The following is a 27,840-nucleotide window of genomic DNA, read 5'->3' on the forward strand; positions in this document are numbered from 1 at the left end:
CTGGTAAATTTCCTGGGGCTCAATACATAACTCATGCACGTACCTCTTTATATAATAAGAGCAGGGGTTAACTTTCCCTTCAGACATCATTGAGAGATTCTAGAGAAGATATCATTCGGAGTTCCCAGGAAAACATACCCACAGCCTCCTCGGCTGAGAGGCTGGGAAATATACATCATTCAGACATAATTGGGGAGTTACTTTTGTGAAAATGCTCATATTCGACAGAAATCATCTTGAACTGAAATGTGTGCTATAAAAATGAACAAAATTAGTTAGCATTGATTTATTGAGGTGTTGTATGATAACTTCACTATAGAATCACAGTGGGTTATAACAGATGACAGATTATAATTATATACATTACAATACCCATTGCCAGAAAACATAATACATATTAACAAGCAGTAAAATAACATCAAACATTACACAAGACAATATGTCTGAAATCTTCCACTGGTTGTTAAATTTTATCTGTGATCCTTCCAAGTGAGAATATGAGAAGAACTGCTTTGTTTTGATTAAATGCAGTTGTAACTATAAAAAATATATTCTAATTACATCTGCCAATTCACAAAAATACTTAATGTTATTCACTAATTAAATGATTAATTGATGATATCCCTAATGACTGATCGATTCTTATTGTTTTTGTTATGAAGTTCAAGCACTTGCTCAAAATATTTGACAAGCTTGTATTGGGCGTTTTTCTTTGTAATGCTGAGCAAGATATTTTCCATACTATTCCTACAAAACTGCACAAATAACATTTGATTTAAATTAATAATACAGAGTTTTCAACCTTCTGTGTGACATCAATAAATTCGGAAGTCGTACACTGATCTGTATTTCGAAAATTTGAAAAAAAAAAGAACTTAATGAATGATTAAAAAGATAAAAATGATTTTGATTTACAATATCTACCTTGACATCAGGATTTTTGTCATACAAAATTATACATTGAATATGAAACTAACAAAGTAACAATGATTAAAACAATGATCTTACTTATCAAAGCTATGACAGTAAAATGGGTCCAACAGTGACATCTGGCAGAACCCAGCGCCTATCCAATTATGCAAGATCCCAAAATGTAGCTTTTTGTATATTTTCAGAGCTTTGTTCTTGCTTCATTGATATGGTCAAATATGAATCCTTCATTTTCCTTACACCTAGACTTGCCTTTGTTTACATTTAGTGTTATGTACACCTAATTCTTAGAATATCATAAATGGACCATAAATAAGTTACTAAATATATTGTCAAATACCTTATAGTTTTATTTCCAAGAATAGTAAGATGACATTGATATAGAGAATATTCATATTTTCCTAAAATATACATCTCTATTTAATTTTGATGCAAACAGAATGAAGTATGGGCATTGATATAATATATCATTCAAAAATTTAACACAAATTTATTAAATTCTTTATAAATTTCATGTGAAAATATACATCCATTAAAGAAGTTTATGTCAGAATCCTTTAGTAAGTCATAAAGTATGCCTATTGTAAATTTAGCCAATGTTTTGTTTATAATATATGACAAATATGCTATAATAATACAAAGGTAAATATAACAAAGACCATCTTAATCATATGTTATTCATGAAAATGTATTTTCATAGGCGTACGAGCAGGGGGGGGGGGGGGGGGGGGCGGGCAGCTGCTCCCCTAACATTCGGGCCATCTGACTTTTCGGGCAGACAGGTAAAATGAAAAAATAAATTTTTATTATTTCATCTAGTTGGCAAAATAAAGTCCCCGGAATCTAATAAAACACTAATTTTACTTTTCTTTTAATTAAATACCACAAATTTGTACTGAATTGACTATGGATTAAAGCATTTGTCTGGAGCCACTCTACTTTGTGCGACATTTTTCGGGCATCGATTATTATTTGTGAATGCAGCTGCAACAATGTGATTGGATGGTTGGAATTCAAATCGGCATAGAGTGGTATTTCGGTTACAAAAACATTAGATAATGTTAAGAGTTGCTAAAAGGAGCTAAATCGCTAACATTTGGGACCTAGAAATTGACAAAAGTGGGTCGCAACGCATATAATACTGTAATATGAATGTATATAAACTGATTTACATTCAATGGTTTCCGTTTTTACTCCAATTTCAAATCAGTTATGTTTGGCGAAATAAGCCAGCAGTCTCAAGCGAGTGCAAATTTCTAGCGTCTGGTTATTCCAGTCTATATACGCCGTTTAATTTGGTTCAATGTGTCTAGCCTCGTCCCTCGAGTCTCTTGATACAACTGGGGCTGAAGCGCATTATGGTACACGATTTGTGTACCAATGGTAAAATGTTTATTTTGTTTTAAATATTGGATATCAAAAGCCCATCTTTTTCCGGTAAGATCACAACATGAATGTTGATTTAATTTGACAAATAAATCGTGTTTTCAATGTTGAAGATTTTGGATGATATTGAGTTAGAGACTTAGCTACTTTAACTCACGGCTAGAGAAGCAGAAAAACGCATTTGCGATAGTTAAATTTTCTCCAGGAGGGCCAGGCCCCCATACCCCGAGATGGCTGATTGGTTGTTCGGGATTCAAGTCAGCCACCAAAGGTAGGCTATATTGGACCACGTTGAAGTTGCTGTATTCACAGACACGATTGATTTGTTGATTGGAATTGGAATTTGAGTCAGTCATCTTAATTAGACTATATTATTATAACCTGAAATTTTTTCGGGCATTTCAGATTCTTCCCCCCTAACTGTCATCGAGCCTGTACGCCTATGTGTATTTTGTAATAATACTATGCTAGAATACATTTCTGTCGATAAAGTAATCAATAATTTCAATAAAATCTCCAACTGAAGTTAAATAATGAATACAAATTGTATAAAGATAAAAGCTTTACCATATAACCCTAATGGAACCACCGTGTAGATTTCTCAAGCATCCATTATTTAAACTTGTTATAACCAACCAAAATACATATTTAATTGACCTCCATAATAATTATTAACATTTTAACTTAAGAAAATAAAAGGAAGGACTTCCTTTATTGAACACTTTATAGCTTCAGAACTTTTAAAATTTGCAAAATAGACAAGGAGTGTACACAACCCCTAAACTGAGGTCTTACAATCACTAAAACAAGTACAATGTTCTCTAACAATTTAACACCCTAAATTGCAAGCTTATGTCTTTTAGAATGAAAAAAGAGTATGTAAATACATGTATATAAATGAAGAAAGTACCATTTTGATGCATTTGTGTAATAAATATTCCGATAAGATTGCATGAAGACAGAATACACACGCAGACTAGCAATTATTTGTCAACAGCGATCTGCGAATTCATTGCACAGTCACACAGACATCAGAAGTGATAGACAACTGATTCAATTTTTGATCAGTTCTTTTTTGTCAGGGTTAATTTAATAAACTACTAATGAGCTTTTTAATTTGGAATAATTAAAGACTTGAACCACACTAATGGTCAAATATACAAACTACCACCGAATTCATCTGTTACATTCAACCCCTTCAATACTAGTTATTGATTATCTGTTGATAAAATCACTCAATGTTAACAAAGACCATTTTGGTAGCCAACTACATGTACTTTATAAGAAATAGTGTGAAAAAGTAGGATATAGTAGGCTGTAGATATCTATCAGGTAGAATATTATTATAACAAAGATTAAACATCATTTCTTTTATGAATTAAAAACAATTGCTATAATTTGAAATATTTAATAATACATGTCATTGATGATTTCTCAATGTTTTTTAACAGGTAAATATTGAAATAAATTGATGACAAACAATCGCTAGTGGCTTTCAATGTCCGATGACTGAGCAAAGCAAAGACAAATGGATAATGTTCTACATCTGTAAACTACATAACAAAGAAAATTACACAGAATTCATCATAATAATCAATCACCGTTACTTAATAATATAAATACAAATATGATGAATTTTTCTGGAGGCTTTGACAGTAATTCCAATTTGTTGATTTATCTGTTCTGTTGTTATCTTTCCACATAATTATATACCATAATATTCAACACACTTTAATGTCTTTTATCATTAAATAAGTCTTTTTCATTTCAATTTTTTCCTATAATAATCAATATTATCTTTGTTGGAGCAATCGGTCAATGGCTGCATTTACATCTCCTAGTGTAGCTGTTAATGCTAAAAAAAATAATCAAATTTAAAAGTTTTAACTTTTAAAAGTAATCAACTTACATAATACAATGTGATAATAATCAACTCTGATCACAGTGTGTGTATAGATGTTAATGCAAAAAGTAAATCAAGTCTCTTGCGCAGTTCTTTCTAATTCCAACAAGACTGTATTAGTTAATAATGCTTCTGTGGACTGATCTGTCCAGTGTGTTATTGCTATACCACAGAAATAGATCGTAACTATGTGATGAGGAAAATATTCCAGTTTTACACAGCTTGTAAATTGGCCCTTATGTTCGAGTATATTCAGTCAATTTTTATGTCAATTGATCCCGACGACTGGCTTAATTATATGACTGAGGTAGAACCCATGAACTAACCAAACATACCTAAGTTAAATTATACCAGTGGTTTCCAGGCAAGATACGCCCACATTTTGCAAGAGATGGATAGAGAACAAAAAATGCGACTTTTGGTACAATCAGGGGCCAGAATTTACAATTACAGTCTGATATGCACAAATATCAAAAGGAACTGAGATCTTTTGGCTATAAATAAACATACATTTAAGTTTCATTAACTTCTAGAGGGTCCACAACCTTGGTATTACATACTTTTTCACTATTTGCGTATAACTAGCAGCCATTTTGTGAGGCAGTTAAGTCTGATTTTCACGAAATTCGAATTTACCCAACATTATTGTGTAACAGTGGTCTATTCGGTCATTTTTTTTAACTCAGATAAAAATTGTGACCTCTAGAGGGACCACAAGCAATCGATCGTTTCTTTTAACTCAGATAAAAATTGTGACTTCTAGAGGGACCACAAGCTAAAAATGCAATTTTCCGTACAATCCGGGGCCATAATCCAGAAAGTTACAATCCGATATGCGCAAATATTGAAAGGAACCAAGATCCTTGGGTTATAAACATAAATTTCAAATTTCATCAAAATCTGATGAAAATTGTGATCTCTAGAGGGTCCACAACTTTGATATACCATACTTTTACACTATTTGCGTACGAGGAACGGTTATTTGGTCCAGCAGTTTTGGTACGGTTTTCACAAAATTCGAACTCAACCGACATTATGGTGTAACTTAGGAACCACAAGCTCAAACCGGACGGATAGGGACAACAACAATATACGTCCACATAAAAATGTGGGCGTAAAAAAATTAATGAGTAATTTAGAGTAACCTGATTTTAGCCAAAAGATAGACTTGCCAGACAACGAAACATACGCCAACAGCAGCTAAATCGTCTGAGCGGTTGACCAGGGTTGAGGGCAATTACAAGACAATTTCATACAGATCAAATTATAATTTTGGTCGTTTGAGGGTTTACAAGGTTCTACAAACTGAAACAAGGGCCTTAACTCTAGAAATAATTTACAGAAAATTTTGAAATTTGACAGGCTTTTTTGTTTTAGCAATTTAAATAATGCATATAAATTTCATACAGATTGGATGATAACTTTTGTCGTTTGAACGTTCACAAGGTTCACAAAGTAAAACAAGGGCCATAACTCCAGAAATAATTGACAGAAATTACTGAAATTTACGAAGGCCCATTAGTGCCAAACAAAAAATACATATTAGTCCGTTTAAACGAGTCTGTATCTCGTTTGAACGAATTAGTATTTCGTTTGAATGAATTAGTATCTCGTTTGAATGAATTATTTACCTCGTGTGAACCAGTTAGTATCTCGTTTGAACGAATTAATTATCTCATTTGAACCAGTTAGTATCTCGTTTGAATGAATTAATTATCTCGTTTGAAAGAGTTGGTATCTCATTTGAACGAGTTGGTATCTCGTTTGAACGAGTTGGTATCTCGTTTGAACAAATTAGTATCTCGTTTGAACGAATTAATATCTCGTTTGAACGAGCTAGTATTTCATTTGAACGAATTAATTATCTCGTTTTGAACAAATTAATATTTCGATTGTACAAAAGCATGGAAGGGACATGCAGAAATTGTGTTTCAAGTAAAGATAATAATATGATTTAATAGGTGTAGGTTCTTTACTATTTCTAGCGTTGGCGTCAGTAGAAGGAACTACACTTGTGAAAAGGGGAATTAGTATAGAATACCTTGGAAATTATCCAATTTGTTTAATGTTAGCCTGGGTTAGCCACAACATTATGTCATGTATACTATATGCTTAAACAGGCATTATGACAGGTACATGTATGATACTGTAAGGAAGTGGATTTGAAATGCACCCAATTAAGAAATAAAATGGTAGATTGTGCCTTAGCTGAATTTTCACTATAGCTCAGTGAACAGAACTACAGGTATACGACTGCTTGTCAGCAAGGTTTACATATTGAGGATTAATGTTATTGTTGCCAGATGAACTTATTTCCAGTGTTGATTGCCTTGGAAGAGGATTTGGGTGTGAGTTTCTAAGATAGAGGGGTGGGGTGTGGTAGTGTTAAAAAGGAATAACTAATTTGAGTATGCAGCATGCAAAATGTAGCAAGAGTAGTAGTGCCGCAAAATTTATCGCATTGCGTGTTGCATCCCTCCCACTAGGGAACCGAGGGTTTCAGAGGGGAACGCTGGCTCAAGCAAGGAATGGCTGTTCTGGCCGCCCTACGCTTGATTGGTACCGGTGAAAGCCGACACGGAGGCCTTCCCCTCTTGGTTCACCTTGAGCCATTGTTACCAATGCAGCGTTGCTTTGCCACACGGGCCCCTAGTGGCAGGGATGAGACGTGCAATGTGGGCAATGTTTCGGCACAATTACTACGCTTGTTTCGTTTTGCATACTGCTACTGCATTCCACATTTTTTTCGTGTCATCCACAGTTTTTCGTGTCATCCGAGGACTACAGACTTTTCTAACAAGACTCGCACCATTAAAGTAGACTTCGTAAATTAGTTGTTTCTTCTACCCCCCCCCCCTCTCTATCTTAGAAACTCACCCAAATCCTCTTCCATTCGTTGTATTGCAATGTAATCAACACTAGGAACAAATTTACTCTGGGATAATCCTTTACTGCAAAGTTCAATTAATATGTAAATGCTGTTGACAAGTAATCGTATACCTGTAGTTCTGTTCACTGATGTGACAGGGAGTAGGGTCGCCCGTCCAACCTCGTGGGTTTTCTCCTGGTCCCCCGGTTTACTCCCACTGCTAAATACCCCTACGTGGATGCAAATTATTGAAATAAAATTGATCGATGTCTTAGCCCCGAAATGACCTAGTTTGTGTCGAGTGGATGTTAAACCCCATTTCTCTCTCTCTGTCTCTCTCTGTGTTCACTGAGCTAGCGAAAATTCAGCTAAGGTATAATTATTTCTTAATTGGGTGCGTTTCAAATCTACAACTTGACAATATTAAAGATACATTATGTAAGATTTAGATAAAGAACTGGTCGTTCTTGCAATAATATTTCAAAAATAGATAATGCAAAATGAATATATTGAAATTTTCATTAAATTACTTTATTCTGAGCAACGATATTGGCCTCTGAAGGTTTGACAAGATGTGTGCACGGAATGTAACCAGCCTAGTGTGTTTTCGAGGCTTAGCCTCGCTTTACCATTTTCAATTAAATCGTTCTAATCTACTTAAATATGTAAATAAATGTCTAATGAATAGTTTATACATGTATAACATTTAAGGCCTAAAGAAAGACCTGCAAAAGGCAGATTTAGCTCTTGCATAATGCCTGTTTAAGCACATGTCATAAAACAATGACTTCACTACGATGTTGTGGCTAATTCAGGCTAACATTAAACATATTCGGCTTTTAAAACGTGGATAACTTTCAGCATATTCTGTACTAATTCTCCTTCTCATAAATGTAGTTCCTTCTACTGACGGTAACGCTAGAAATAGTAAAGAACTTACGTATCAAATAACATTATCTTTACTTAAAACACCCATTAGGATCACAATTTCTGCATGTCCCTTCCACGCTTCTGTACAAACGAAATCTTAATTCGTTCAAATGAGATCATTAATTAATTCAAACGAGATAATAATACGTCCAAACGAGATAATTAATTCCTTCAAATGAGATAATTAACTCTTTTAAAGGGACAATAACACTCTTGCTGGCTTGACAGCTCCAGAAAATAAAAAATAGCCTAAGTACTAGATGTGTTAGTGTCTTACCTGTTGTGTTAATTATCCATTAAATCCTATTTTACTTGTCCCGTGGGTTCAAAAATATTTTTAAATCCAAGTCACATTTGAAAAGCTTTAGGTCAGGCTTTTCAAATCATTTAGTTGAATTTTTCCAATTTTTTAAATTAGGTGTGTTAAGATGAAATTTATATCACCAATTAATTGGAATATTGTAAAATAGTACAATTTGTTGACCAGAATAAAGATTGGGACATATTATTCAGTTACAACAAGAGTGGTATTGAGCCTTTAAACAAGATACTAACTTGTTTAAACGAGATAATTAATTCGTTCAAATGACATACTAATTCGTTCAAACGAGATGATTGATTCGTTCAAACAAGATAATTTATTCATTCAAATGAGATACTAATTCATTCAAATGAGATACTAATTCGTTCAAACAAGATAATTAATTCGTTCAAAAGGATTAATATTTTTTTTGTTTGGCACTAATGGGCCTTCGTAGAAATTCAATAGACCTCTGTTTCACAAATTTAAATGAAGCATATAAATTTCATACATATCGGATGATAACTTTCATCAATCGAGCATTAATAAGGTTGAACAAAGTGAAACAAGGGCCATAACTCTAGAAGTAATTATTGTATATTGCTGAAATTCAATAGGCTTTGTGGTTTCACAAATCTAAATGATGCATATAAATTTCATATAGATGATAACTTTTGGCGTTAAGAGTGTTCACAAGGTTCAACAAAGTGAAACAAGGGCCATAACTCTAGACATAATAAATGGAAATTGCTGAAATTCTTCTTTTTTACTAATTTAAATGACGCATATAAATTTCATACAGATCGGCAGATAACATTTGATGTTAGAGCGTTCACAAGGTCTAACAAAGTGAAACAAGGGCCATAACCCTAGACGTAATAATCGGAAGTTATTGAAATTAAATAGACTTCTTTATCTCACTAATGCCAACAACATATATCAATATTAAAACAATCGGATCATGACTTTTGGCGTCACAAGAAATTGTAAATGACGGAGTGTTGAACCGACAGATGGGGCAACGGATATATACGTCCAAATTATTCATATGGGCGTATAATAAAACAGTATTTGGTCCATTTCACACTTTCATATCAATAAGAAAGAGGGAAATGAGGTTTAACATCCACTCACAACAACTAGGTCAGTACAGGATCAAAACCAAAGTTAATTATAGGTTTATCTCTTGCACATAGGGATTTTTTAGCAGAAAACTGGAAACCAACAAGATTATCCCTCCATTGAAACAACAACAGAATTCCTGATAACATAATGGTTCCCAGCTTATACTCTAGATCACCCATTTTCGCACCAAAAAAAAAAATGTTTTTGATCTACCTCTAATATTTGCTTCTCTATCCACAAAACCCATTGTTGCTAATTGTTCAAGCTGGGAGGAATATCTCTGTTCAGGTACTTGATTCTACAATCAATAACAATTTTTTATTAATAACTTATTTCATCTTCAATCAGTAAGACACCAATTCCAACAGAAACATTTAAATATTTTATTAATAACTTATTTCATCTTCAATCAGTAAGACACCAATTCCAACAGAAACATTTAAATATTTTATTCCACAACAAGGTTTATTATTTACTTAAATCATTAAAAAATGTTAGTAAACTTACAATTTGTCCAGCTGCCATCATCTGCATCATCTGAGCCATCATACTATTAAACTGATCACCGGCAGGGAGTTGTGTTGGAGGCGTGGGGATAGTAGATGTTGTAGTAGTAGTAGATGGTGTAGTACCAGTAGATGGTGTAGTACCAGTTGTATCTGTAGTAGCAGTAGTCGTACTAGGTGATGTAGGTGTGCTTGTAGTTGTTGCGGATGGCGGCGTTGTACGAGGTATTCCCAACATGCTAAAATTAACACAGATACAACAGCACGATTACATAAAATATATATTTTCTATATACAGGATGAAACAAAATGTTCAATAACCTTGTCCTCATTTGCAGTAGTCCTGCTCCCATCGTATTTACAATTACGCTGGAGCTATATATTCAGTTTTATTTACATCCACTGACATTTTGATAGGCATTTAGACAGGCATGAAACATAAACCTTAAAGGTTTGATTTGTCATTTGCATTTTCGCTAAAATATCCATTTCTCCCAGCTTAAAGGGGCATTATGGAAGATTAGATAAAGAGCTGGCAGTTTTTCGCTATAAAAGTTAAATACTAGACAATGCAAAGGGAATATGTTGAAAATTTAAGTCAAATTGCTCCACTCTGAACCAAGATATTAGCTTTTGAATTTTGGGTCTAGCCTCGATCATTCAAATCCAGTGAAAATCTGACATAAATATAAGATGGCATCGAGAGTTGATAAAGGTCTTTACATGTTAATAAATGTCTAATTAACAGTTTATATAGCATTTCAGGCCCCCCAAAAAACCTGCAGTGGGCAGATTTAGCTCTTGCATAATGTATGTTTAAGAATACAATTGATGGGATTTAAACTAGGCCTATGTATGAGGTTTCGTGGCATCTTGTTACTAGCAAGCAGCTTAGATCGATGAAATTTCAATTTTAAGAGATTAAATTTTCACAATATTATAATTTGAAGAGGGGATTCCTATGGCGTTAAATGATGCATCAAGCCTTTAAGTAAATGATTCCCTAAACCAATATATTGAAATGTTTACTGTTATATTGAAATGTGCTAGCCCCTGTATATAAATATAAGAGATTCACGATGTTGGTTTTGGAAGCTATTTATATTTATATATATAATTATTTACCCTGGTGCTACTCCTGGAGCCTCTTGAGCCAACTGTTGCATTCCTTGTTGTATCTGCATTATAGCTTGCATGGCTCTAGGATTTGTTAACATGCTCTGCATTTCAGGATTTTGCATCTGAAATAAAAAAAAATCGGTCTGGTTTATATCTTACCTACATTGATTATCACATACTCTTTAACGATGTACTTAAATCAAACCAAAACCATAGGCTCAATTTAAGAGGAAATTATTACAATAAAACAAAATAATTACTTGTCACAATTTGTATTAGCTGACATTTAGTTGATGTAATTTAAAAATAAAATATCAACCAACCTGTTGTAATAGTGTAGGCATATATTGTTGAAAATGTTCTTGTAACTGTGGGTTGCCAGCAAACATGGGGTTACTTCCTAGAATCTATAGATATTGTAAATGAGAGATCCTGATTAGTTAATTCCATGTATAATAAGTATTAACGGAATGTGAAACATATAGTAACTCAATGCAGTCTATAAAAGAGTACAATTAAACTGTTTAAAAAAATATCAATTAATTGATACATATATCAAAAGTCTTCCAGGACATTTAATTGTATTTGTCGCTTGTTCACTTTCCATCTACCATAAACATAGAAGCCTAAGTAAATTCCTCGATTATCCTATACCAACTTCTTTTTCGGACATTTCACCACAGAATCTCTTTATTTTCTCACAACCTTTAGCCACTAGATCAACACAAGAAGCGCTCACTACATTACTCAAGCAGACAGATATACTGTTATTTACAGATACCCATACATTTTTGTCTTGTGTTCGCCCATATAAGTTTTTCAGGGAATTCAGTATTTTTCTAGTAAGACTGGGCATCTCTACTTTCTATATTATACCAAAATTGCTACATATGAAGTGGAATAATTTAGCGGAAATTATGGGGAAGACAGCTGAATAGTCATTTTTCATATAAAAAGGAGATGTTATGGTCCAGGGCTCACACTGGCTTTCAATTTTTTCTGCCAAAATGGATGACAATTTTTATATAAAGAAAATGTTCATATTTTTTTTCTGCCAAAAATGTGTGATAAAAAAGACAACAGCTAATCATTTTATGTCTCAGTTAGGCTTATTATAAAACAATTACCGATATATACAATACAATATACAACAACTTTAAAAATCTGTCTTTACATAATAGATTTGCAAAGTTTGGATATAATAAGATCAGATTTTATTTTTTGGTGACTTTAGTCTATTTGAACACCGTACTGCACAATATATTTTCAGTATTTACACGTCAAATCTCATTCCAAGGATTACCAATTTTCTATAAATTTTTGTGTTGTGTGCACAATGGGCCTATTGTTATTTTCAGGTACGGTAAAGGTATCAGAATCTGAATCCTTGATAGAATGGTATAAATTTCAATTATATTTGTAACAGATGCTTACAATGTTTCCCCATCGTTAACTTTTAGAGCATTTTGGCGACGGTAATATGATATACATGTAAATGGCGATCTGTTTTCTCGCTCAAAAGTCGTCACTATTCGACTCGTACTTAAGTTTTCGACCAATGGTGATAATATAATTTGAAATAATGATATCCAGTAGGCATGCTTGTATATTTTACATGCCTTATATGAAGCCACTGTAAACGGAATTCAGCTATCAAAATATTTAATTCTCTTCGAAAGGAACTGTCGGCAATTTTGATTACATGTATTACCTTTTTTACCTTTTTTTAAGACGAAACGAAATATTAAATAACCACCGCTTGGATTAATCATTAGGAGTAAATAATGACTTGACATAGGCTTTATATATACTCTTCAAAAACAGTAGGGGATGTATCCAGAGATCAGGCGCGTGTCCAAAGACCCCCTTCCCCCCTCCACACCACCACCGCTGCTCGTGTTGGCTGTTGATTAGCCATCAAGAAGATATCTATCCCACTCAAATTATAACATTGATTTTGAATCTTCTGATGAAGACTAAGAATAAACTAATATCTAAACATGTCTCTAATTTACTGTGTATTTTATGTACATTTCCAGATCTCTTGAAATGTACCATTATTGGTACTGAACGAAAAAGCAATCTGATTAAAATACAGATGTATATTTCGTTTCATGTTTTTATACTTTCGATGGCCTACACTACATGAAGATCTGACTAGTTGTAGGCCTACTGGGAGAAAACATCATGGGTTATATGAGCGGCTTTTGCCCCTATGATGTCAGACATTGATTAATCAAATCAGCGTTGACGTTTCTAGGGGTTTACCCACAGTTCCGTGCAGAACACGCCAAGATCTCACCCTTACAGACCATTTCATTGGCTAATTCCTCACATCAACTAGACCGCATGTTATATACTCTTCAAAAAAAGTAGGGGAAATTGAAATGCAAATACCTATGCAGGTTGCGATATGATAAATAGTCATGGACATTTGACAAGCTTTGAGAGTATGTTCACAGATGAAGAACTTATCACCCCAACAGAACCACTGAGTTGCACATGCGACACGCAATAGCGCCATACACGTGGGAGGGGTTCATTGTCAAATTTGACACGTCAACGAAGGGTTGATGAAAACTGTCGCTTGCTGGTTTATCTATCAATGTTTGCTTTCCTATCAGTTCTTGCATAAGATTTACTGTTTAGCATATCTTTGCTTTAGTGTGTTACATTTAATTTGATCAGGAGACGTGTTCGTCGACGTCAACGTCAACTGACAACACTGCAAGAATTGGCCGTGGCACTGCAAGATTAGTCGGTCAGATTGCCCCAAATCGTGATTGGACGGTTGATTTGGAGCATGCCACAACGAATTGCTGAATGTCTGAGAATTGGTGGAGCCATTACTCATTATTAAGACAAAAATCTTTGCGAGTGAAATGGGGCCGTCCGATAAGCCACTTATATGAACTGTTTATGTTCACGTGTAGGCAATTAGCCTGTTATTAACATACACTGGTTAACTCTAGCTAATAAAAACAGCAGTGCATTTCCGCAGTTTTGTAATGTTTCTGAATATCCCCTACTTTTTTTGAAGAGTATATATATCCTTGGCAATCATCAATCAACTAATCCGGATTATCAGCCAGTTGATTAATTTATAGTATCCCGCCATGTGATTGATACTCAATAATGGTTAATCCAGGATAAATACGATTAGAATTTTTAAGATTTTTTTTCCGCCAGCTCTCAAAAAGAATCGCCAGTACCGCAAAACATTATCGCCCAAATCAAATTTTAATCGCCACTTTCATATTTTCATTGCAAATTGCGACTTTGGCAACCGACAGTGTGAGCCCTGTTATGGTCTATTGACAAACCTGTTGAGATAGTTGAGGGTTTGTAGACATAGTTTGTAACATGGCCTGCATGTATGGTGCCTGTAACATATTCTCCATCATCTGTGGATTTTGTTGCATTTGCTGCATCAAACTCTGCATTCCAGGTGTATTAAACATTCCTGAAAGAAATAGTAAATAATTCAAAACAACTTATTTCTTATAGAAAATTAAACAATACAAAAATTAGAAAGTATCAATTTTTTTTCGATTTGTGCAGTACTAAATTTTTTTCCACAATAAATGCAAATAATTTAAATATCCAGGCCGATAGAATCATGCAATCCATTTAGTATATTTAAGTATATATTTTATATACATCTGTAAATAATTGCTTGAAATCTTAAAGGAGTTAAACCATCGGTGTAGAAATGGGTTGATCTGATGTGTTATTTCTAGTGATGAGACAAAATATATTACTATTTTAAGGCAGGACACTACCTAAGAATTTTACATTGATAACAGAAACTTGCCATTTTATGATGTCCCAAATCAGATTTGATAATTTGAGCGCAAAATGTTTATTTGTTGTCATGGAAATGGTGGCCATATTGGATTTTTTTATATATTCATGGTGGCTATGTTAGGAAATTAAAATCTTCAACAATTTTATTGAAACAAACTATTTGTGATTTGGAATAACATATATAGGCATTAAAGAGTGCAATAAGGCATAAATTTTACTATTTGAATGTTAATAAAGAACATTATGCATCCCACATAAAACAAGTGGGTGTGGCCGAACACACCACTAAAAGGATTTTGTACAATAAAATGTCCAAATGTATAACAAACACTTTGAAAATCACCTTATTGCAAACAGTAGCTATAGCACTAATCGTATTCCAAAGATGAGACCATTATCTCTCATAGATTTTGAGAATTTGATTTTCTAAGACCTGATATGGGTGAAAAATTGAGTATGGAAAAAAGCAAGTTAAAAGTTAAAAATTTGATTTACCTATACAAATGACTAAATATTTAACACTATATAATATAAAGGCTGGACACGACTTGAAAAATCAACAAATTTTAACTATTTTGGGCAATTTTAGCTGATATTAAAATTTGACAGATCAATCTATACAGAGTGTTTTATAAGGTAGTGTCCTGCCTTAAAGATACATTATGCAAGATTTAGATAAAAAGCTGGCCGTTCTTGCTATAATAGTTCAGAAATAGATAATGCAAAACGAATATATTGAAATTTTCACTCAAATTAATTTATTCTGAGCTAAGTTATCACTGTTTGTAGTTTTGACAAGATGTGTGCATTGATCGTAACCACTGTACTGGTCATTTGAGCCTTAGCCTTGCTTCATCATTTTTAAATTAAATCATTAAATTGTCAAACCGTTCTAATCAACTTAAAATCAGAGCCATCTGATGGCTTGGAAGTTGATTATGGTCTTGTCATGTAAATAATGTCTAATTAATATTTATATAACATTTAAGGCCTAAAGAAAGGCCTGCAATAGGCAAAAATGTATCTTTAAGCTTTAAGTCTCTAACTCAAAATTTTCTATAATATTCGAAATTAAAAACACAAATTAGAATTCAATATTGATCAATTTTGTTATCCTGCCATGAAACTATAGGACCCTAATATCCAATATTTAAGACACAATTAACATTTTATAATCAGTGCACGAGTCGTGTAACCTATGATTTCGCGTGCCATTTCATAATGAACAAATAAAAACATATCCTACAACACAATGTGAAAGTAATTAGTAAAAACTGATTCACAAACGACAAAATAATAATTTAAAAATATGAAGAGTGTACTAAGCAGGCATAAATGACTCCCTTTCAATTTGAACTGTTCACGTATTTCACCGAACATAATGGATTAGAAATTACTTTTTTTTTTTAAATTTACTATATAAATCACTTTACATACATTCATATTACATTAATATGTGCTTTTAGAATCATTTTTGTTTATTTTAAGGTTCCAAAAATTACAACCATATGGCCTTTAAAATTAACTAATAATTCTTATTTTGTATGAAACTGTCAACATTTTTGATTTATACCTCAAAATTTACTGTTTTAAATATAGACAGATGATAGATGTACCAATTTCACAAACTAAATCAACACATCAAACTTAATTAAATCAACACTTATTTTTATACAAATTCAAAGATGTCTAGGAATTTTAATCGTCTAAAATAATAAATGAGCTGTAAATATTAATTACCAAAAGGTCCACCAGCTTGAGGAGTAAAGCTTGGAAGAGAGGTATTAGATGTTGGAGTAGTAGATGTAGTAGTTGTATTACTAGTAGTGTTTGTCTGTGAACCAGCAGGAGCCCACGGATTTGGTAATGGTGCCGTATTTTCTCTACCTCTCTGACTATCAGTTGATTCTTAAATAAGGAATCAAATAATAAACAATTTGTTACGATTTTTTGATTACTGGGAATTAAATTTCCGAAGAAAAAATATTGGCAATTCAAAATCATAAAGGTGTGGAGAGGCCCTCCACAATGACATAAATAAATGAAATGAAATAAAATGGGGTTTAACGTCCTACTGTTCTGCTCCTAAACTGGGATAATGAATACAGGCATACGCCATACAGTGTGCTATGAGAAAAATTTTGCCCGGGCAGCGGCGCTACAGCCTACTCTTGTATCGAATTCCAACTGCCAAGGGATCTTTTACGTGCACACCAATATGTACACGGCACCTCAGTTTTTCGTCCCATTCGAACGACTAGACAGCTGACCTTGTCAGGCCCTCCGTCCTGCATCACTGACAAGGGGGAACCACGCCGGAAAATCTGGATGAACTTTCTCGGCTTTTTAGGCTGACTAATAAGCTCAAGTGATTATAAATTGTCTTATACTATACCTGTATTACTTCCATCTTGATTAACTAATGAAGCAAAGGGATTGGTGCCAAATCCTTCCTGGGCTGCATTCATCATAGGTTCCTGTACATCTCGGTACATTCTTTGTAAGGCATTAAATCCACCAGGAATACTCTGTTAATATAGATGAAGATAGGTTGCCAGGCAACGAAACATACCCCCCAAAGCAGCTAAATCGTCCGAACAGTCGACAAGAGTTGTCACATTTCTATGCTTTTTTGGGTAAAAAAAGAGCATTTACAAGACACTGATATCCATTTCATACAGATCGAATGTTCACATTGTTCAACAAAGTGAAACAAGGGCCATAACTGTAGAAGTAATTAAAAGAAATTGCTTAAATTCAATAGGCTTCTTCATTTTACTAATCTCAATAATGCATTTAAATTTAATACAGATTGGATGATAACTTTTGTCAATAGAGCGTTCACAAAGAGTTCAAAAAAGTGAAACCAGGGCCATAACTCTAGAAGTAATTAACGGAAATTGCTGAAATCCAATAAGCTTCTTCATTTTAGTGATTTAAATAATGCATATAAATTCCATACATATCGGATCATAACTTTTGTCTATTGAGCGTTCACATGGTTCAACAAAGTGAAACAAGGGCCATAACACTAGAACTAATTAATGGAAATTGTTGAAATAGGATTCTTTGATTTAGTGATCTAAATATTGCATATAAATTTGATACAGATTGGATGATAACAAGGGCCATAACTCTGGAAGTTATTACCAGAAACTGCTGAAATTCAAAAGGCTTCTTTAGGTTATTAATTGAAATAATGCATGTACAGTAGAATCTGTATGAGCAGCCACTCCTATTCAGCGACATCTCCTTGTAAGCAGTCACAATAAATTCCCCCCGTAAAAATTATATTGTTTCATTTCTTTAATCAACGGTCACTGTTTTACTAATAAATTTAACAAAACATCGCCCATTCAACGGCCATTGTTGAACGATACCATCTTGTCGTTCTTCTTAACACCCCCTCTAATCCTGTGATTAATAGTTAATTAGCTGGACCCCCGCTGATCAGGTAAAAAGAAATGTGAAAAAAATAATAACAGGATTATCTGTTAATTAATGTTTTGTTTTATTAAACGACCAACTCGCTCGTTGTTTTCACGCGTAACGAAACATAATTAGATACTGATTGAATATAATTAAAAGTACCGGCGAGTTTTGTCACGATCATCTGGTATCTCTTTTCCATTGCCACTTTGTTGCTAAACAGACGTTTTAGCGCCTCCTATAATATAACATGCAGAGTTACACCCCCTCATAATAGGTGACAAATTCAGCGATGGTTTTTAGTTCACGTGCTTGTTTGATAAAAATAAAATTAATTCATCGATTTTCTTCACAAAAATGGATAAATATTATCGAATGCATCACAATGGGAGACTGTAGTATCGTTGTTGATACAAAATGACATGTCAGATTTGAGTCAAAGAATTTTCGTTCCATGCAAGTTTTAGCGACGGCCAAATTTACAAAAGAAAGTACTGATGTTCGCTTAAAGATGGGTTCCCAGAAAAGTATTTATCGGGTGGTTATTTCCAATAAAAGTATGGCAATTTTGGTATATATGGAAAGTAGAGGTATCCAATCTTACTAGAAAAATACTAGATTGCCCAAAAAAACAGGACAAAAATGTAAGGGTTAACCTAATCGACGATTTGGAATTTCTGCACGCGTGATGTCAAAGGTCACACGCGAACATTGAGCGCTTGATGTACAAGTTGATAAACTTTATGAAGAGTTAGGCGTACAACACTTTCTGAGATAAAAATGATGGAAAAAGACGCGGGTAGTGGATAATCCGAGAATTTAATAAAGATTCGATATTTGTAATAAATAGTAAGCGGTTAAAGACAACATCATCTTATGTATGCAATGAATTCTCCTCTGACTTCCAAGAGAGGTAAGTCACGTGACGTAAACATGACCTGGTTTGATCGAATTCTTATAGCATGGTATTCCTTCGCAATTACAATGTTTGAGAAGGATATGAAGCAAAATTATGACAAATTAATTAGTTTGAATATGTTTTTAGTCCATATATACCATTAAATCAGCCAGTTTGTATGCAGGAATGTATCTTTAATGCATCCAAGCGAAATATTTAATTGATGTCAGTACAAAAAAAACACCAAGATTTTATTAAGAGGCCACTCCCGTTAAGCGGTCAGTCGTGAAAATTCCCTTGGGTGTCTGCTTAATACAGATTCTACTGTACATTTAATACAGATCGCACGATAAATTGAACGGTTAGAGCATTCAAAAGGTTCAACAAAGTGAAATAAGGCCATAACTCTAGCAGTTATAAACGGAAATTGCTGAAATAGGCTTCTTCATTTAACTAACTTAAATAATGCAAGCAGGCCACGAAATTTCAAATTTTGGCGTAACCAGAAAAATGGTTGCGGGTTTATGTTAAAAGATCATAAAGGTAATTGGAGCATTATCGTTCAAACATTTATATACCATCAATAGAGTTTTATATTCAGCATGGACATCTATTACAAGTAAATGGAGTTGTTTTAGGGTGTAGGATGAACTGAAGAATGTGGGTTGTCCAAGAATCAATTTGGCCGTAAGATTTTGCACTCGCTGAAAAGGGGCGAGTGTAGTTTTTGATAAATACACAAAAAGACCGTTACAGTAATCTAGATGTGACAATATGAGAGTGTTGGCCAGCTTAAAACACGTCGGTCTGTCCAAATAGTGTCTTATTTTCTTTATGTTTAATAAAGATAGCGACGCAGCACATGTCTTGGATGCAATATGGGACTTGGTTAGATTTTGATCCATGGTAACTCCAAGAACTTTAACTGATGTTGATCTTGGTACAAATACAGCTTCGATTTTAATCGTAGGTGTAGCACATTTGGATAGAGCCTGTGAACTGCCAAACACGATGAACTCTGACTTGTCGTCGTTCATCTTCAGCCTATGCTTTATGTCGTCCATTGTTGCGGACAAATCCAAAATGGTTTGCCCCTCAGATGCATGAACACAAGCTTTAAAACAACCGTAGATGTTGTGATCGTCAGCATAACAAACCAAAGTTAGATTGTTACCCACAAAATACTGTAAAGTGCTGGAATAGCATGTAAAGAAGATAGGGCCATTTATGCTACCTTGGGGCACGGAATAACAAGAAATTGTGACAACAGACGGAGGCAATGGCAATATACGATCACATTTCCATGTGGGTGTATTTATAATCCTTTCAATTTATATAACAAAGCCAGAAACAAAATATTCACTATTACTATTACCCAACTGACCCTATTTTATGGAACTAAATTTGCTGAACATAAAATTGTTCCAACCATCACCACCCCACCACCATATTTCCCACGTAACTGCTTGATTTGATAATACAGATTACAGAAACCAATTATAATCTAATTAATACACTCATAATTGAGATATCTCCACTAAAAGTAGCTGTTATAGCTCTACCCAAGATACCGATATTTGCAGATTAGCTAAAACACACAAAATTTGAGTGTACTGTAATGCATTTGACGTCAAGACTATCACCTCCAAATATATTATTGTAAACTAAAAATTGAAGGTGTTTTTGTGCATAATGTATTATGTAAACAGTTATCTATCAGATAATATTAATCAAATTTTTGTGGAATTGGAATACAGCAGCATATATAATAATCAAACTGGCTTTATGCACATACTCCTTTTATGCGCTTGCTTTATGTACCGGTACTCTGTAAACTTAACTTAAATTGAAAAGAAAAAAATTGATTCATAAATACTACTTGCCTCTAAATTACTCATGGCCCTATCTTGAGTTCTCATCAATTCTTGTAACATCGATGGATTCCTTGCCAACTCCATTGTCTATAAAAGATATAACAATAGATCACACTTATATTAGTCTAAGTAAGCTCCACTGACTTTATTATAGGAATATACTTTGCTTCACTTTAGCACGCTTAATAGCAAGACAGTATATCGTCGATACATAATCAAAAAGTTTTATTTTTTTATTTTATTAATTATTACGGAGAGGAAAAAATAATGATATTGTACCAAGACCTAACGTCTAAAATATGTATGTGTACAACATTGTTTTCTATATCAGATTAAACATACTGGGCTGATATATCGTGTAAAAGTTAGTAATCAATAGTTTTACACAGTTAAGAAGTACATATCTCTGCAATAGATTTTCACATTTAACAAACAAAGTAAAATAAGATAATTGGCTACTTTTGGTTTGCTCATGAATTTGATTTTTCAACAAAATATGTTAATCTTATCTGAATAGGTAGGACCGACTTATATCAGTTATTTAGGGAACAATATAAAACTATTTTCTATTGACTTAGAAACACGACAACTGGGTAAAGTAAAGCAAAATAAAAGAGAAATGGCTAGAAAGTGAATTTAGTCAAATATGCCAACTTTAAGTCCAAGTAAACCATCATTACAAATTAAGAGCAAACGAAAAGACTTCGGCAATCTGTTTACTTATAAAATGATTAAAAAAAGGGTACAATACTACCTGTCTCATTAATTCAGGATTATTCAACATGTGGGTAATTTCTGGATTTCTCTACAGGAAAAAATATCAATGATTAGTCTCTACTTTCATAGACATTACCATTTACACAACATACATTATTACACTTACAGTACTATTTGCTTTGTTTACATAATAATATGGTTAGATAGATTTACTGCATTTTCTATCGGAAGCTGATATTCAGGGGTACCGGTATATAATTTACTGATACATTTGAAAAGAAATTCAAAGTATGTTCTAAATACTTTACAAAGAGAAAAAAATGGGTTGCCAGGCAAAGAAATTTACACCGCAGCTAAATCGCTCGAGCAGTTGAAAAGGGTTGTCGCATATTTATTCGTTTATGGGTAATTGGGGCATTTACAAGACAGTTTCATACAGATCAGATTATAATATTTGTCGTTTGAGGGTTTCATAAGGTTCTACAAACTGAAACAAGGGCCTTAACTCTGGAAGTACTTTACAGAAAATTTTGAAATCTGACAGGCTTTTTCATTTTACTAATTTAAATAATGCATATAAATTTCATACAGATCGGCTGATAACTCTAGAAATAATTGACGGAAATTGCTGAAATTCAGTAGACCTCCGTTTTACAAATTTAATGATAACTTTCATATAAATGCATATAAATTTCATACAGATCAGATGATAGCTTTTGGCGTTAGAGCGTCACAAGGTTCAACAAAGTGAAACAAGGGCCATAACTCTAGACGTAATAAAAGGAAATTGCTGAAATTCATTAGGATTCTTCGTTTCACTAATTTAAATAATGCATATAAATTTCACCAAGATTAGATGATAACTTTTGGTGTTAGAGCGTTCAAAAGTTCAACAAAGTGATACAAGGGCCATAACTCTAGAAGTACTAAACGAAAATTGCAGAAATTCAATAGGATTTTTCATTCTACTAATCTAAATGACTCATATAAATTTCATACAGATCGGATGATAACTTTTAGCATTAGAGCATTCACAAGGTTCAACAAATTGAAACAAGGGCCATAACTCTATAAGAAATTAACGGAAATTGCTGAAATTCACTAATTTAAATAATGCATATAAATTTCACAAAGATCGGATGATAACTTTTGATGTTAGAGCGTTAACAGGGTTCAATAAAGTGAAACAAGGACCATAACTCTAGACAAAATAAACGGAAATTGCTGAAATTCAATAGGATACTTCGTTTCACTAATTTAAATAATGTATAAAAATTTCATTAAGATTGGATGATAACTTTTGTCGTTAGAGCATTCACAAGGTTCAACAAAGTGAAACACGGCACATAACCATAGACGTAATAAGCAGAAATTATTGAAATTAAATAGGCTTCTTCATCTCACTTATGTAAACAACATATACCAATTTAAAACAATCGGATGGTAACTTTTGGCGTTAGAGCGTTCACAAGAAATTGTGGACGACGGATGGACAGACAGACGGACGGAATGACTGACGGGGAGCGACGACAATATATGTCCACATGGAAATGTGGTGTATACATATTATAAATTTTATAGTTACCTCCATTAGATCTCTCATCTGTGGATTATTCATTAGAAGTTGTCTCATCACATCAGGATTAGACATCATTTGTTGAACAAAGGGATTATCCATCATCTGTCTCAACATCTCAGGATTACCCATCATCTGAAATACAGAACATATGTAGTACCATGGGTCGTCTGTCAGACGTGGAAAGCCAAAATGTACGAAACCGGTCGCCACATCCGGCGTATGACTCATGCATCTTTTCTTACTGCATATTTTGGAACAGCTCTTGATCGTCTAGTATTGTCTCTGGCAGTATTTGTAAAGCACTTTTTAGGACTCGTGTTGTGTATCTTTAAATGTAATTCTGACATCCCACGTTATGAGTCCCAAAATACTGTATGATTAACAAACAAGATGACAGGAACAAAAGTATGGTTTCTATAGTTTTATATCAAGCTGATTACATAATTACAAGCATAAATTATAATAAAAGTCATTCTCTACTCTCTCAACCCCACCATTCCGTAAAACGAGTTTACTGGCGGATCCCAATACATCATATGACTCTCCTATGACTTAACGGAGCATTCTGAAACCAGATGGTGTCCCTTGAACCTCAACGGTCTCTCCTTTCTTAGAATCTACCTGGTGTCTATCCTAGAGAGCACATTCTGTTAATTATATAGTCTCAGATTCACCGCCATTAATTATTCTATTGGCTAATTATGATGTTATTAATCATGTGATTATTCACTCATGCCTAACATGGAATGGTAACTTTCATATCACGTGTTTTTAGACATAGAATTTATCCTTGGCCTTAGATCCCTTTTCCTGTTATTCTCACAATATTTCATAACAATTTAATTTGCGTTTTAAAGAACTTATACCACAGCTAGTATACTGACAAATTGGAGAATTCAAATAAAACATATGTGTTGATCAAATTATAACTCATGTCCCCTGGTGCTCTTATATTCATCCAATGTAATTTCGCATAAATTATTAAATAGTAATACACATTCTCAAGACATCAATAATATCTTCCTGTGCCAATAATTCTTTTAAACAAGTTTTGCGTAAAGAATTCACCAAATCTATATTATCTTTTATTTGATGACCAACCCTTTCAGTCAAAAGTCTAGTAATGTCAAATACATAAAGACTTCATTTCAAGATTTTGACATTACTTGGAAATTGAAAAATAAACCCCAAGAAGAATCTTACCTCTCTCTGCATTCTTTGCTGCATTTCCATAAAGTTTGCAGAGCCCATTCCCAGATTACCAAGGCCAGCCAGTCCACCAAGCCCACCAAGTCCAAAAGGAGAGGCCCCTATATCAGCTGGAGGAGAAGGAGCTGAAGAAGTCGGCTAAAATTGTCCAAAACATTGATATTTGGTTAAAGATTCCTGATATATTGATCACTGTCAAATGAAAAACTCCAAAATCCAAAGTCTATTCAACTGGCCCTCATCTTAAAAGAGCTACTTAATGATTTTTAAAGTGAGATGTTTAAATTTGAAAAAAAAACAAGATTGTCACTGGGCGCAGATTTTTATCTCAAATTTGTTTTCCTCTGTGGCCATAATGGGATAGCATGGCCAATAAAAAAAATATGGTTTATATACATGTAAAGGTAACAAAACCTTGTAACATCAAATATCCAACTTTGGGTAAAAAATGAGATACGTGTAGGAGATGGCATTCAAAATATTATAAGTCTGATCACCAAGTTCTGAGAATAAACTAGCCCAACAAATATTATAAAAAAAAATGTAATATAACTTCAATATTAAGTTTTTTGTTACTTCTGAAAAGTCCAGATATATCATTTTGAAAGTATGCTGATAATATATTGTAATTCATATTTCAAAAGAAGTGAAAACAATACCTCAGTTGGAGCAGCTGATGGTGTAGCTTGGGTCTGAAAAATATAAAATATTTTTTGTCAAATAATGTGTTTAAATCTGTAAGTTGGACATGGTTTTAATTTCTTCTTTGAATTCATCTTGTATGTAATTCAGAGAAAGTTTTAACTATCATCAAATTGTTTATTTTTATTCAATTGAAACCATACACACAATCAAAAATAATTTAATAAAAAAATTTATTTTCTGAAATATCATCACACTGATCAATTTGAACTAAAAGGGGCATTATGTAAGATTTAAATAAAGAGCTGGCCATTATCGCTATAATATATTAAAAATAGTTAATGCAAAGAGAATATATTGAAAATTCCATTCAAATTACTTTATTTTGAGTGAAGTTATCAATGATTGTAGTTTTGACAAGATGTGTGGATTGATCGTAACCACTGTAATGGTCATTTGAACCTTAGCCTTGCTTCTCCATTTTTAAATTAAGTCATTAAATGGTTGAACCATTCTAATCTACTTAGCAACATCCACTTGACACAAACTAGGTCATTTCAGGACATATGTTTCAATTTTATTTCAATAATTCGCTTGCAAGTAGGGGTCATTAGCAGTGGGAAAAAATTGGAGGACCTGGGGAATCCCACGAGGTTGGACAGACGACCCTACTCCTTGTCACGTACAAGCAGGGAATCAAAACCATGCCACTTGACTCAATGACAGACCTTCTGATCCAACGCACACGCAAATTATATAATGTGCAATACTATAGTCCATCTCTATAACGTGCTAGAATCCACAAAGCGTTCTCAAAATGCCTATTATATCGTTTAATTAAAGATACATTATGGGAGATTAGATAAAGAGCTGGCAGTTCTCACTATAATAATAGTTAAAGTCTGTCCCATTGCTTATGAAAAACAACTTTATCTTCTTGAAACAGTTACCTCTTTTATGCCTCCCCGTCAGATCAAATTTCAATTTCATGTTTTTCCTTAGGTGATACCAGGAATATATGCAATCATTAAACTTAATTTGTAATTATATGAAATGATAAGTGATAATCACAGGTGTTTTACGAAATGGATGAATCCATCAACATTTATATATGTATCTAGTGGGTAATTAAATTACAGTAATTATGTATACTTATGTAACAATATATAAACTTACCCTGTTGGCTGACTTAATTACCAAATGTACTACTAAACCATCTTTAATACCATGTTGAGCCAATGTGTCACCATCTTTTAAAATTTTACCAGCAAATATCAAGCATATTTGTTCTAATGGTGCACCAAATTTTTTGGAGACTTCTTCTTTTAACTGAAAATAAAAATATGTGTAATAACACATCCACGTTCTATAACAATTGAGAGGGATAGACACAACATTGTGACTGCCACAATTTCTACTTCTTTTCATTCTCAGTTGAATGCTTTAAAACTATATTAGCTGAGTAAATTTACACCAAGCTGACTAAGGAATAATGTTACCAGCATACTTGCATACCTGTCAAAACAAGTACATGTATGTATAGCCCCTCCATACTGTATATTACCGGTGGTGTCAGTTATAGCAATATGCACAACATATGAAATTCTACTATACGCTTACTGGGTACCGGTTTTTGAAAGAACTTTACTTCTAGAGATTTTGGTTGTTCATGCTCACACATACAAAAGATAAAGGACCAACTGTAACAATATGCCTGTATTTATGCTTTTCATGACATGCAGTTAAACAATGTAGTTAAATTAAATTTGTCACAAAGCATGTAAATATTAACACAGAAGATTAGTATTGACTATTAGTAATGCTAAAAACCTACACATACATGATTGTTCTTTACAGAGCGTACTCCCCAAAATAAGCACCAGTATCTATCAAAATACTGTCAGAAGACCCCCCAAAGTGTCTCAGTCTGCCCATTTGTACTCAAAAATGTGTATGATAAATAATTACATCAACTCATTAAATGGAATAACAGAACATGACCGAAGTTGAAGACCTCAATTGGCTCATTACCACAGAAAGTGACAACGCCTTATCATTACAGTCTCTACCAATACTACATGGCTAAGAAATTATTATTATCAGGTCCTGTCTTTTAAGCTATCTTTATTTACAAACTATATGATAGATGTAGTCTGAAATATTTAATTGATCATTCTTAATAGGCCTAATATAAATATTAATATGGAATCTTGAGGCCTATTCAAATTTATCTACACTCCTAAAAACCAGTAGTTTCACACTTTTGAGAATGATACACGGATACTGTTTACTTGTTATATTATAAGAAGCCCGTATAGATGACGACAACGTTCATGATGACATTATTATTAAGCAAATTTGACCAGAAAATGTACACAAAACAATACCGTGTAAGTGATTATGGGTCCAGTCCGTCCCATTGCTTATGAAAAATAACTTTATAATCTTGAAACAGTTACCTCTTTTATGCCTCCGTCAGATCGAATTTCAATTTCATGTTTTTCCTTAGGTGTTTTAACGTTGATTTTGATAAGGGAAGATCCAGAATTTTCTGAGTTGTCCGCCATGTTGGTTCGTGATCACTCGATTAAAAGATGGAATATCCGGTTAAGATTT

The 27,840-nt window shown here is 33.4% G+C and overlaps 1 protein-coding gene across 1 annotated transcript; it reads right to left on the minus strand.

Moving 5' to 3' along the window:
• Window positions 1-271: 271 nt before the first annotated feature.
• Window positions 272-27,840, minus strand: LOC126818802 (ubiquilin-1). Its single transcript, XM_050546375.2, has 15 exons — window positions 27,684-27,840; window positions 26,401-26,553; window positions 25,242-25,274; window positions 24,577-24,720; window positions 23,380-23,505; window positions 21,832-21,882; window positions 21,087-21,164; window positions 17,272-17,404; window positions 16,617-16,784; window positions 14,393-14,532; window positions 11,393-11,476; window positions 11,076-11,191; window positions 9,952-10,189; window positions 9,658-9,742; window positions 272-4,171 (listed from the first exon to the last, which is right to left on the minus strand). The coding sequence occupies exons 1-15, from the start codon at window positions 27,789-27,791 to the stop codon at window positions 4,110-4,112; spliced, it is 1,719 nt and encodes a 572-aa protein (XP_050402332.1). The 5' UTR covers window positions 27,792-27,840; the 3' UTR covers window positions 272-4,109.

Source organism: Patella vulgata, chromosome 4, assembly GCF_932274485.2.
Source record: "Patella vulgata chromosome 4, xgPatVulg1.2, whole genome shotgun sequence".
In the NCBI taxonomy this organism is placed as follows: domain Eukaryota; kingdom Metazoa; phylum Mollusca; class Gastropoda; family Patellidae; genus Patella; species Patella vulgata.